This window comes from Stylophora pistillata, chromosome 4 (genome assembly GCF_964205215.1).
Source record: "Stylophora pistillata chromosome 4, jaStyPist1.2, whole genome shotgun sequence".
Classification (NCBI taxonomy): domain Eukaryota; kingdom Metazoa; phylum Cnidaria; class Anthozoa; order Scleractinia; family Pocilloporidae; genus Stylophora; species Stylophora pistillata.
In genome coordinates, this window is record NC_142522.1 from 24231204 (window position 1) to 24245453 (window position 14250).

At 38.8% G+C, this 14250-nt stretch overlaps 1 protein-coding gene and 1 pseudogene across 2 annotated transcripts; one reads left to right on the forward strand and one right to left on the reverse strand.

Moving 5' to 3' along the window:
• The first annotated feature begins 2185 nt into the window (after nucleotides 1-2185).
• LOC148732979 (uncharacterized) lies at nucleotides 2186-3853 on the forward strand (annotated as a pseudogene).
• Nucleotides 3854-4853: 1000 nt separating this feature from the next.
• Nucleotides 4854-8138, reverse strand: LOC148732980 (G2/M phase-specific E3 ubiquitin-protein ligase-like). 2 transcript variants are annotated; one of them, XM_088756793.1, is made up of 2 exons: nucleotides 7038-8138; nucleotides 4854-6329 (listed from the first exon to the last, which is right to left on the reverse strand). In XM_088756793.1, the coding sequence occupies exons 1-2, from the start codon at nucleotides 7174-7176 to the stop codon at nucleotides 5938-5940; spliced, it is 531 nt and encodes a 176-aa protein (XP_088612919.1). In that variant the 5' UTR covers nucleotides 7177-8138; the 3' UTR covers nucleotides 4854-5937. The 2 variants fall into 2 exon arrangements, with proteins under 2 accessions (XP_088612919.1, XP_088612918.1); XM_088756792.1 differs by having other exon boundaries at nucleotides 7038-8121.
• Between the last annotated feature and the right edge of the window lie 6112 nt (nucleotides 8139-14250).

A 14250-nucleotide genomic window follows, 5' to 3' on the forward strand; every position in this document is an offset into this window, starting at 1 on the left:
TGCAGCGCTCTACAAGCCAACTGGGAGCAGGCCGTTAAGTTGATTCGTAATAAACTCGTGATGATAAATCAGATACAATGTATATATGAAGTTCATATATTTTAAACTGCGGTATTAGATACGTATGATGCACGATCCTCGCTCAATTGGTAGAGCGCTGCACTAGTATCGCAGAGGTCAGTGGTTCGAATCCCGTACAGGCCTAATATTTTCCAGGTCTGATTTTCGCTATTGCATAAATAGCGCTCTCTACTGCGAGGATCGTGCATCATACTTAACGGATTATGTTGTTAAAATGGTGAACAGGCAGTCAGCGCTACTCTGTAAAAGTGTCCTGCAAATTGCGCAGAGGTTGAACGCGATCAATTGCTAACTCTGGATCTTCGCTTTATTCCTTAAGTTGTGTTGTCGTGTTATTGTACATCAAGTAGCAAATCAACCATAAGTCACACACGACGTCGATCGTCCTTCAACCTCCATTTCTTAAAATGATATTGTCCTGGCGAAAGTAATATTCAGTAATAGTTTTTATCGACTGATTTCTTCATAAAATTGTTCTAAAGGTCTTCTTTTGTCCTTTTCTGGATAGTCCAGTAGTCAGGTTTAGCACATGATTTCGTTATAGCATATAACTACCGTATTTCTCTTCAGTGTTCACAATTGTGTGTACGGACGTATATTTTTAAAGATTATTTTTGACGGTGAATTCATGTTTCTGCAACAAGATATCATAACAGCTATTTCCTGCATGGGTTGGCTAACCATGTGAAGTTTTTCTAAATTCTTTTAACGAAATTAGCACAATGAGTGCTGGTGTCCTTGCGCCATGATGACCATGATAATGTGAAACTTCTCCACTACATCGAGGGGAAGCCATATTTTTCCGGCAATCAAAGTACTAAACGTGGAAGAATCATTTCATCTAGGTAGAGTTAGGAAGGGAGGGGGGGAGTTAAGGTGGGAGGCATGGGAGGTGGGAGAAGGGGGAGTCGAGGAAAAAAGAGACGGAACGGTGACGCACTGCGACACCGCGATTCACTTTTCTTTTTTCAATCGATTGCAGCTAAAAAAAAAGAAAGAAAAAAAAGAAAACGTGTTGTACGTGGCATATCTGCAAACTACATCTTTGAACTGAAAGACTCGGATCGAAGGCTGAGGAATGCTACAGCTGTTTACCTCTAACCTCAATGACTGGGAACCAGTCCCCCAGACAAGCCACAGGGAGGGAGGTCACGAACTTACGCTGCTCTTTGCACCCTTCAATTGAAATGTATTTCCATTTCGAAAATGGAAACGACCCTATCGATCTTGTTGTTCAATTTCGCCAAGAAAAGAAAGTGGCAAAGGTTATTAGATTAACGCAAAGAAGCCACTTTCTCGGTTTAATGGAAAATCTTGTTTGCCATTTCGACGAGATCCGAAACGTGGACTCGACAACCTCCATTCGTACAGGAATGTCAATGGAATTGATAAAGATGAAGATTGTGCAACGAGGCCGAAAGCATTTTAAGTCACTTGAATGATCATAACCTGTCAAAGTTACCACAGCGGAAGAAACGACTGAGGAAAAAACTTTATACATACCCCTGCAGTGTGAGTATGTAGCTTTCAATGTAACGCACGAGACGGGGTCAGGAGGTACGGTGGCCCATAAGGGACATAACTTCAAATTAAAAAGATAAACTAACTTACGCTAAATAAGGCATTTCACTTCAAAGAAAGCGCTGTAAATAAAGTATTTTATTGCATAAAAATTACGTTACACTAATAAGTAAAGAACCATCTTTCACACTACATTCAAAATAAACAACGTGCACTCTGCTAACCAAAAATATGTTCACTGCAAACAAAAGAAATGTGAACACTGCAAATAAAATATCTTGCTCACTGCAAATAAAAAATCCTGCTCACTGCAAACAAAAAAGTCCTGCTCACTGCAAATAAAAAATCCTGCTCACTGCAAACAAAATTTCCTGCTCACTGCAAATAAAAAATCCTGCATGTGCACTTCCTGCAGTCGCACTATAAAATTTATGTATGCGTGCGCAGGTAGCGGACATCGGACCTGGGACCAAGTTTTTTCCCGCTATATTTCAATTTCATCAATATATGGCGTCAAGCAAGGATAATTTGAGCGACGTAGAAGCTGAAACTGAACATGAAGACTTGCCGCGGGGATCAGAAAGAGAGCTTATTGAATATTATTTTAACAGAGGCCTTACGTACAGATGTATAACGCTGATGTTAGGAAAACATCATGGTATAGATATGAATGAACGTACATTGAAAAGAAGGCTCAAAGACTATGGTCTGAAAAGACGGGATGCCGTGAATGATGATCTTCTTCAACGCGTAAGGGATTTGATTTTGCTTGAAATTTGTACTGGTCCAGACAGTCTTAGTTGTTACAGAACAATATGGCATGTGCTACGCCTCAGACATAACATTCATGTTCCCCGTAGGTTGGTCGAATCACTTTTGAGAGAGGTTGATCCCCTTGGAGTGGAACTGAGAAAACGTCGGTGCCTTCACCGGAGAACTTATGTGTCACCAGGAGCCAATTTTTGTTGGCACATAGACGGATATGACAAACTTAAGCCATTTGGCTTCTCTATTCATGGCTGCGTAGATGGCTTTAGCCGGAGAGTTCTGTGGCTAGAGGTTCAAAGGTCGAACAAGAATCCGCGGCTGATGGCAAGATATTTCTTGGACTATGTGAAACAAGCACATGGATGTCCAGCACGTGTGTACACTGATCGGGGAACTGAAAACGGACTGATTGCCGCAATGCAGTGCTACTTACGCGCAGAGGGAGTTGACGAATATGCGGGTTCTAAAGCTCACATATACGTGAAAAGCGTGAGAAACCAAAGAATAGAAGGATACTGGCCACACTACAGAAGACAGCGGGCATGTTGGTCGATTGATTTCTTCAACGACTCTCACGAATCTGACATTCTCGACCTCACTAGTGAGATACACAGAGAAGCGCTTTGGTTCTCCTTTGCAGATCTCTTGCAGAATGGTCTTGATAAAGTAAAGGACTACTGAAATTCTCATCGTATCATCGTATCATTCTCATCGTATCTTAACCTTCGGGTTAAGATCATGGAGATATGTTGCATCGAAACTATGGAACGCTTTACCGGACGAGTCTCGAAAGATACAAACATTTACTAGTTTTAAAAATTACTTAAAAACATTAGATCTCACGGGACTCTAGCGCGGCGAGGATCTATCTTTAATTATATTCCCTGTTTTTAATGATTACATTTTACATTCAACTCGGTGACTACATTATTAAATTCTTATATTTTAATATTAGCTAGTTCTTAATTCTTAATTTATTCAAATTGATATACCTTCACAAGGCTTCATAATTTCCTTTTCTCTTTTTGTTTCGTGGCGTACCTGTAAACTAGCTTTTAGCTAAGCGTACTGACCACGTTAAATAAATTGATTGATTGATTGATTGATCAGGAAGTCGAAGCATGCTACCGTGAGTGGTGTGCCTGATATGATGTACTTTCTTCCAGAAGAATTTGGGAAAATTGATTGCTTGTTTCCAGCTTCAGACAAGCTAAGGGAAATGAAGGACAAATTGCAAGAATTGGGTGCAGTGGATGACATTGACCCAATCTGGGAGTACTTTCAGTATGTGAAGGAAAGAAATGGCTTGTCACACCCCACGTCTGTTCTGGAGGCAGGAAATCTATTTCAGAAACTTGTCCAGTTTGCAAAAGGTTGAGAAGTGTTTCGGGAAGCATGTACATTAATGATATAAGGATTTTAAGTTTCATAACAAACATAGATATTACAGTCGTTACAACCTTCAGCTCTTATGAGGACACCAAAAAACGTTTGCGCAAAATGTTAATAAGTACTTTGAGGACTCTTAATTTTACAGGGTTCGAAATTAACACTCGCAAACTTGCAAAATGCCAGTGATTTTGATAAGCTGCGAGTGAGAAAAATATCCACTAGTAAAGAATCACCAGTTTGCTAGTGGAAGAAATCTTACCAGCCAAACTATGTGAGTAAACTGAAAAGTTAACCTTGAGCCCTGAATGACCACTTGTAATCCAAACTAAAGCCCTTCACCGTTTGGTATTTCTTCATTTTACAACAGCCTTTTGACACATAATTCCCATGACAATGTAGGGATTGACTCGCAGACAAGGCATGCCAGATATAGTGTATGTTGAACTTTCTAGGTGTTTCTTCCAAGTGCCTCAGAGTAATTGGCATACATATAAATCTTCTCCATAACATGTCAATACAAAGTTAAGTATGTGGCCCCTGAGATCAAGTGTTGATCTGTTACAAAGTATGGTTATAGGTAAGTGTGCGAAGATTGGAAAGGAAAGTTGATATTTTAAAGTTAGCGATGAAAGAGGTAATCGTTCCTGTTATAGTCAATCTAGTGTCAGTAATCAAACAACTGGAATTAAGAACATAGGGTATCAAATAAATGGCAAAAATGCCAATTAAAATTGGTATGGATATTGATTGTTGTGAGATGAAACCATGTTATATCTCTCAAGACTAAAAGTTTTTCAGTAAGTTTTCTGAGTTATAAACAACTTTATTTACATCCTGCGGTGGCAGCGGTGCCAATAAATTTTACGGCATGTAATTACAAGAACATAAACATTGACACTAAGTCTGAGATGAGGGTGTTAACACAAGACGTACCAAGATTTTTCCACATTAACATTTCAATCTTACTGGAGAGGAAACTTGAATGATAGTACAACTGTTAATTAACCTAACATTTTATGATGAACATACACAGTAACTTTAGGAGATGAATCAAACTTATACAGTGTATAATAAATTACATTAGTTTTAAATCTTGCAAAACAAGGTAGTCAAAACTAGGCCTACAGCTTGGAGCCCATCAAATCAGTAAAATGTCAACATTAAACAACAGTATCGTCATATGACTCCTAAATTACATGAAGACACATGTATCTGAAAATTATGAAATACTGTAAAAGGATTTACTCCACTTCAGCAAAACTCAGCCTGCTTTTCATTATACCTATGGTAAGCCAAACCCATAAGTCTCAAAAATGTCTTCCATGAGCTTCTGGGCAAACTCATTACTATTACAAGTATACCTCTTGTTCACTGGAATAGTGATTGAAAGAGCACACGTATTTCCACTAATTTTTTTTTCAGTGGATACAATGTTATGATCGAACTCTAATTTCCCTGCAAAATTGGGGAAGCTAGACCCACTTCCAAATTGCAACACATCACTCAAGGTGAGAAACCTGAGTTCTAATTTGCCATGTTTAAAACCATCAGTATCATCAGTAGTAGGAATAGATGGCTAAGGAAAAGGGATAACATTGCATTTCAGTTTTCCCCTCATGACACTCCTCAGGAAACTGTGCCAGTTGTAGACAATTTCTGTTTTTCTCTCATGAAGTTCAAACCCTGGAGAGGAAAAACAAGGAACAAAGCAGCTTTTCACATCCTCTACCGAAACTTCCACATGCATTAAATGTTTAATGCCATCACTTGGATATTTAGACAAAAACTTCAAAACCCCAAATGAAGCTAGACCCTTTTTAAAGCTATAAATTTCCTCAGCTACACAACTTAATACAACATGTTTGACACACACACTCAAAAGGTAATTCTTGTCCTCAAACATTACAGTTGCTTTTGTGTAACCCATATCAAAGCATTCAGGAAAGGAATTGACAGAACTGATAAATGATGCTTCATCACTACAGTTAGAAATGTTGGTCAGTTGGGTCAGGAACTCACAATCATCTGGAACTTCCGTTAAATGTGGCTCTTGAGGAATGTCTAATATAAACCCTGCTACCATGGATGTAAAGAAATGAGACCCTGGGCAGCCATTTAGAAGTGCAATAGCAACAAGTTTTCCAAATGTCTCAAAAAGACCTTTAGCCATAGCTTCTACCTTGTGTCGAAAGGTGATATGAGGATATTAGTGCCCCTGACCAGCGTACTATAACCACCAAACCCACAAAAAAGTTCTGAAAAGAATTCCCTTGTTTCCCCTCCAGAATCAATTGCATCTTCCCCAATGAACTTCACTGAAACACTTGCTTTAAGATTTTCATCTTCAATGCATTCTAATGTCCTAGTTACTCTATCCTTTCTAGTTATTTCAATCAAAGTGAACTGTTCATTTGGAAAACCATTCAATGTTTGTTCAAATGCTTCCTCCATGGACTTGGGTTGGACTTCTTTAATGGGCTGTACAGCATCAAATTCAGGAGCCTCTTGAGTACTCAGGCTTTGGTCAATAGCACATTTCAGAAGATGATCATCAAGATTGTTGGTATCTAAAATGCATCAACAAGCACTGATTTAAAGATAAATTATATCTCAGTAAGGACAATTGAGACATGAGCACTTGACATTTTCTTGCACATCATTTTTTGGTGTCTACAGAATAAAGACACTTTAAATACTGTCAAGGCTTATATTTATATTCTGGTATATCTGGATTAGTGCTCTATCCCCCCTAGGGGGTACTTGCTATAATGGCCTATACAGGAAAGTTCTGCCTGAAAGGGAAACCTTTTACACACTTCAGGTATATAAAAGGGTAGGAATTCCACAAGTTCAGGTATACGAAACGGTAGGGAAATCTTTCGATTGGTTTTCTTTGAAGGGGCCTTTAATGAAAACAATTTGAACAGATGCACTTTATGGCTGTATCATTTAATTTTTAAGCACTAATGAAACTGACAAGACGATTTCCTTTTTTGTCGATTCATTTGTAAACATGGGACAGTTAAGAAAGCCAATGAAAAGGTGTACCTATTTTCTCACAATGCTATATAAAAAAGGTAAGCGCTTCAACCTTGGGGCAGAGCCTCCCCTAATCAAACTTTGCTGCCCCCCGCCCCCCAACCAGGAGGGGGGGATTGGAGTTGGGGGCATTAACTGGGCCTATCCCCAACAGATACATTCTAGAAAATTGTCATATATCTACTACATTTCGTTTAGAAATTCAGTAATATTTTAAACTGAAAGGTACTTCCTACCTGGATTTGTTGACCCAGCATGATCATGAAGGAGGCTTTCATCGTCATCATTTAAGATAATGGTTTCTTTACGATGAAGAGCGGAACTTTCTTGACGTCGAATTTTCCTCCTTTGCACATTCTTCTGTGGAGCTGTCATCGTACGTCTCCTGGAACTCTTCAAAAGGGATCAGGTAAAACGTTAACCGTTTGTAGTCTTTCCAAATTGCTTTCTTGTATGAAGATAGTAGAAATGCTTCCTTAGTTCCCGGAACAAAACTCACTTGACTGAGATCCGGAAAAAGCAAAACATGAGGGATGGTACCATCAAACTTTTGGTCAAAACTTGAGTGTTTTTCGACAGCTTTTCGAGTAATCTCTCCCTTATCAGCAGAAGATTTAACTGTGACAAAGTGTGTCTTTCTGCGTCGAGCCTTACAAACACCATCGGCCACAGAAGCAATACCGACTTTAACTTCCACTTCTACGATCTTTGCAGACATCGTAACTTTGTCGGATGGGTTTTTCTTCTTTCGCTTTTTGGGCGGTCTGAATCCTTCCTGGCGTTCTTCCTCTCGCCGGGCATAGAATTCGTCAAACGAAAGAGTACGTTCTGAATTCCACTCGGCAAAGCGTGAAGTCGAAACGGAACTACCACTAAGATCTGTCGATGTTGCTGGCGTAGGATTCGTCGAACTAGAGCTTGCTGTTGTTCCTGTTGAACTAAAGTTCTTCTCGAACCGCTGCTTGAATTTCTTTCTTTCCTGAGTAACGACGCCATATTGGCAGCAAACCCCGCGAAAACGAGACTAGGTTTCAGTCCTTCACGTTTACCTGCGCGCGCAAAACCTTTTATTTTGTTTGCAGCGTGCAAAGTTTTGTTTGCAGCGTGCAGAAGTTTTGTTTGCAGCGTGCAGAAGTTTTGTTTGCAGCGTGCAGAAGTTTTGTTTGCAGCGTGCAGAAGTTTTGTTTGCAGCGTGCAGAAGTTATGTTTGCTGTATGGAGAAAATTTTTTTTGTTTGCAGCGTGCAGAAAATTTGTTTTATTTGCAGTGTGCAGAAAATTTGTTTTATTTGCAGTGTGCAGAAAATTTGTTTTATTTGCAGTATGTGAATTTTGCTTGAAGTGCACAAATTTTTAGTTTGCAGCGTAGGAATTTGTTTTATCTACAGTCTACACATTTCTTTTCTTTGCAGTGCGTATGATTTTTTTTTGCAGTCAAAAACACTTTTTTTGTATGTAGTGTGCGAGGTTTTTCTTTTCTTCTTAGCGCAAAGTAATTTGTATGCAATAAAATATTTTATTTACAGTAGTTTGTTTCAAATAAAATGCCTTATTTACCATAATTTTGATAATTTTTTTGATTTGAAGTTATGTCCCTTATGGGCCACCGTAAGGAGGAGGGGTCAGGCAAGGTTTGGGGATTTGGATATTTTCTGTCCAAAAATTGTCAAATTTTCCACCCCTGTCAGGACACCGAAATTGGTAAAAAGTGTCAAAATCCCTACCTTAGGGCAAGTGAGTGTGGTCATTTATAACGATTGCCAAAATTCCCCATGCACCCAAGGGACAATGACAGAAAATCAAAATACCTATCTTGGGGACTGCCCTCAGAGTCAAATTTTCATGGCTTAAGCCTGACAACCCCTTCTTCTTGGGCTTTATGTTAAAAGGTGCATTGAGAAAATTCCTGTTGCTTTGCAAGTTTATATCTGCATTATCAGTAATCCCAAATTTAATTTCACTTTTTATCTCCATTATGGCCAGAACCATCCTCGGAGACCCAGGGGCTGTGAGTCGATTTCAAGTTAAGGGCAGAAGAGCCCCTGGAGACATTGTCTTACAAGACTAGTTCCAAACGGTCGCAGTCGTTCTGGCATCTGATTGGTGCGAGAAAATCTTTGTGTTTTTCTGCCCAATCAGAGTGAAGTGTCCTTTGGAGTCCTTTCGTGTGTTTTAACACGCACAACAAGTTCTGTTGCTCGCTATGCTTGTTTGGGCCGTACGACGAAGCTTTGCCCGAGGTGAAAAGTTTCATTCTCAGCACACAATGTCGATATGTCAGAGAAATCGATCAGATTATCCGCGAGATCTTACCGGAAATTATACTGAATACTTTCGCAGGTATCACAAGAGAACGTGTTTAAAAGTTTGCGAGGTTCGTGTAAAACATAATGGTTGCAGGCATTGATGAGATGTAAGACTAAATCTTTCAAGATTTTTTGTACAATTTGTTGTGACAGATACTTTTCCAATCATGTGAAGTTATTTCGTCGCACGGGCCACGCAGGTATGTCAAGCAACTGGCACTTACGCTTACGTAGCTTTCTTTGGGCGCCAAATTCTACTCGTTCCTTTGTAGTAAAGTCTTTCGCAATATGGCCATATACCATGCCAGATATATTTTTCGTGCAACCCAGCCTAAAAAAAGTTACGCGTTACTTGACGTAACACGTAACACAGAAAGCCGAACAATCAGACAAGGTACTAACATGAGAACATGACTCAAACAACTCTTTGCCAGTACATTAATACAGCTACAGATAATAAGAATTCGTAACACACCATCATATTCCGTAACAAGCCTTTATCCTAAATGCACAAGTTAACATAAACTGTAACAAGCGGCAACAGACCGTCACAAGCTACTACACACAGTAACAAGCCGTAACAGGTAGTAACTAGCCGTTACACACCGTAACAGATCGTCACAAGCCACTACACACAGTAACAAGGCGTAACAAGCCGTCACGAGTAGTAACTGGCCGTTTCACACCGCCACAGATCGTCACAAGCCACTACACACAGTAACAAGGTGTAACAAGCCGTCACGAGTAGTAACTGGCCGTTACACACCGTCACAGATCGTCACAAGCCACTACACAGAGTAACAAGGCGTAACAAGCCGTCACGAGTAGTAACTGGCCGTTACACACCGTCAGATCGTCACAAGCCACTACACACAGTAACAAGCTGTCACGAGTAGTAACTGGCCGTTAAACAACGTCACAGATCGTCACAGGCCACTACACACAGTAACAAGCCGTAACAAGCCGTCACAAGGAGTAACTGGCCGTTACACACCGTCACAGATCGCCACAAGCCACTACACACAGTTACAAGGCGTAACAAGCCGTCACAAGGAGTAACTGGCCGTTACACACCGTAACAGATCGTCACAAGCCACTACACACAGAAACAAGGCGTAACAAGCCGTCACAAGGAGTAACTGGCCGTTACACACCGTCAAAGATCGTCACAAGCCACTACACACAGTAACAAGCCGTCACAAGCAGTAACTGGCCGTTACACACCGTCACAGATCATCACAAGCCACTACACACAGTAACAAGGCGTAACAAGCCGTCACAAGTAGTCCCTAGCCGTTACACACCGTCACAGATCGTCACAAGCCACTACACAAAGTAACAAGCCGTAACAAGCCGTCACATGTAGTAACTGGGCGTTACACACCGTCACAGATCGTCAAAAGCCACTACACACAGTAACAAGCCTTAACAAGCCGTCACAAGTAGTAACTGGCCGTTACACACCGTAACAGATCGTCACAAGCTACTACCCACAGTAACAAGCCGTAACAACCCGTCCCAAGTAGTAACTGCCCGTTATACACATACTAATTTGGTGTCCCCAAATTAGTAAGGGATTTTGTTCCCTGGCTAGACGGTTTTTGACACTTTAATAAAGTTTCTACTACTTCTACTACTACCGTCGCAATCCGTTACACACTGCAGTAACAACTCAAGAGCGGCAAAGAGGTACCTGGGACCGTCGGGAAGTAACAAATAACAATTCTGGCAACGTACAGAAGAGACGGTTGTTTGCCTCTTTTCCAGACAAAGAGTGCAGTTGTGGTAGTACTTTGACTAAATTTAGACGGCGATGACTTCTCTCTGATTGCAGAACTCAGCCCGAGGACACTTTATTTATGTCGCAAGCAGGTTGTGTTCCCTACACCACTGTATGCACCAGTCGTGATCCGAAACGATCTGACATGTTTAAAGAAATTTCATCTTTCGATGTTGTTGTTCCCCTTTGCCTCTGGTTGTTGTGGATAAAAAAGATGAAGAACATTTGCTTTTTGAGTGGTATTTGACCAATCGTATGGAATAATAAACGCATTCTTTAGAGCAAAGGAGGACGCAAAGGGGACCGTCTGTGCATTATATCAATGTACATATTGTTATGAAGATGTTTTCAGTGAAAGGTAAAATAAAAACTAATCAGTTTTTATGGTAATTTTCAACTCAGTGTTTCGTGTACCATCCACAATGGTTAAGGCAATTGTCTGGTAATAAAGCGTTGACTAAAGAGCGATTATATACTTTGGTTTCACCGAAAGCATTTGATGCAGTTAACCAATATCTTTGAACGAAAAGCTAAAAATAAACTGGGATACCGGAGAAAATCGAAGCTGAATGAATTGTGTCAAAATGAAATGTTTTTGAGTTTCTTTCGGCCAAAATTTGCTGGAGCTGGTCTTCCGAAACATTTGCGAAATTTCCAACTTGCGAGTTTTTTTCCACTTTGTTTTTTCTTATGGTAGGATTAGGACCTAAAAGTTCAATGTACGTGTTGTACATATTTTTTTTTCTTTTTGATAAATTTATTCAAAGCATTTTATTATGTTTCCATAATAAAAAAAAAAAAAACCAACTAGACACACGCACAAACACCCGTAGAGATAGAAAAATATTAAGCTGAAAGCCATACACAAATCTTTTACGGCAAATACAGTTACCCAGGAATTGTGCCTTTGAGACGTACGCAAAATAATAATACTTCGAGCTCCGCTTTTAGGCGTGGCTAAATCGATATATTAAGTCTTAAGGACTTTACACATCATGACAGGTTGTAACAGGTCGAAATTTATCCTTTATCAGTACACAGGCATCCTGATTCTTTACAGTTGGTTACTAACCAAGGTTAACACCCATTTGTACTTTCTTGTACCTTTAAATTACTCTTTGTACATTCCATGAATAATTTCCCTTTTCGGGTGTTCTTTAGCGAATACGTTTCTCCCTTGAGAGTGATACATCATGTCTCGATTGACCCTTTGCAAACGCTCATCTTCAAACCAACGTTTTCAGCAATTAAAAAAGGAGGCTTAAGGCTAGGCTTTTAAGGCTATCGAAACTTTTATAATAATAATAATAATAATGATAAAAATAATAATATATATATATATATATATATATTTTATTATATCATTTTTATTTATTTATTTATTTATTTACGTTTTCAAAGTTTAGGAAGATTTTATTCCTACGCGCATCCTGGGTTATGTTTATCGCCCCAGTCTGTATATGATCTTATGGCAAACATAAGTTTTTAAAACTGTCGGATATTAATAATACTTTATTCAAATACATATCTGCTCAAACCTATGTTACACGCAACATATTTGAAAAAGTGAACACGGATAAAAATCATTAGTGCAGGAGAAAAATGATATAGTAGGAATAATATTTGAGATTAAATTTCTTACAATAACAACAACAACAACAACAACAACAACAACTTTATTAGGTACTTCCATAAGTAGTACATGGCATTACCTAAGTAAGAATAAGTAACAATAATTATTTAACATCAATTCGTCTTTCACAGAACTTCTTGTCTGATATTCATTATCTGGAATATAAAAGCAGAAATGAGTCTACATATAGACGGATCAGCGTTATTAAAAAGGAATAACACTTTAGAGTTATGATCAAAGTTTTCAAAGCAGGGATACTTTCTTGCGATTCTGTTGTTAAGTTCTAATCGAAAACTATTATACAAAGGACAACAAAAAAGCACATGTTTTTCATCTTCAATTTCATTTGAATGGCAGAAAGAACAGATTCTTTGATTGACCGGGGTATTTGGAGTCAGGTATCTTCCCGTTTCAATGTGTAATTTATGATTGCCTAGACGGAATTTATTAATAGCAATTTTGTGTTGTGGATTGTTTATTGGATCTACAAATTCTATTTTCTTAGTGTCTTTTTTGAATGAGGAGTAAAAGTCTAATTTTCTGTTTGTGTTAATTAGCATTAATTGGTGGTCCTCATAGATCTTCCTCTTTAACTTGAAATGAGTAGTTCTCATATTTGTATCGTTATTGTTCAAGTTTATAGAACTTGGATCACATCTTTTCAATAAGTTATTAATTGTCAGCGTCAAACTTAAGAGGTTCTGTTAGCCAATATTCTTCGGAGATGAATTAACATTGTTTTGCAATATCAGTGTCTAATAAGTTGCGTAGATGAATCCAGAACTTTATAATCGATGTCTCTATACTTAATTTCAGCGGTAGTCTACCCATTTTGTTTCTAGCGGCAACATTTGGGCATTGCTTGTTTACACCTAAGGTTTACTTAAAAAAATAAAGGTGAGTTTTTTCAATTTCATCTTTTTCCCAGGCGGAGAGGTCCTCTTTGTCATAGATACCCCAAACTTCCCAGCCATATAATAGGATTGGAGGAAAGAGGGAATCAAAGAGTTTACAATTAATTTCTAGAGGCAATTTGGTTAAATTAAGATATCGACGAGTTGCAAAGATTGACCTGCGTGTTTTTTCTTTTAAATTTCCTTTGCAACCTTTGAAATTGCCAGAGGAGGAAAAATCAACTCCAAGATATGTATAACTGTTAATGATTTCAATAGTATTGTTATCTATAGTAAAGTTATATCTGTCAAGTGTTGATTTTCTACATTTATTTTGAAAAATCACTACTTTTGTTTTCTTTAGGTTTATAGATAGTAACCATTCATTACAATGGTTGGTTCCTTTACTATGAAACTCTTAAATGTGTTAAGCAATTCATGAGTAACAATGAATAAATCTACTGTACTCACTCCTTTGGCTGAGTGGCACGTTATTTTTCCTAAAGAGTATCCGAACGTTCTGCCATTCAAGATTCTAAGGTGACAGGATTTACAGAGGTCCAGCATAGAGTGACCATATTCATTGATTTGAGAATCAAAATTTTTCCTCTTTGTGAGAGGATCAAGCGGAAGGGATATGTCGCCGGATATGTGTGAGCACTGATCAGGATCGATTGAGTCTGGGGATGAGCCGGTTGTTGCGTTGAAGTCTCCAGCTAAAATAATGTGTCCGTCATGGCTAAACAAGTTGGGCAATTGAAGTTTCCAGAATATTAAGGTGTCTTGATCAAAGTAAGGGGATTCCTGTGGGGGAATGTACAAACCACGGAGAAAAATA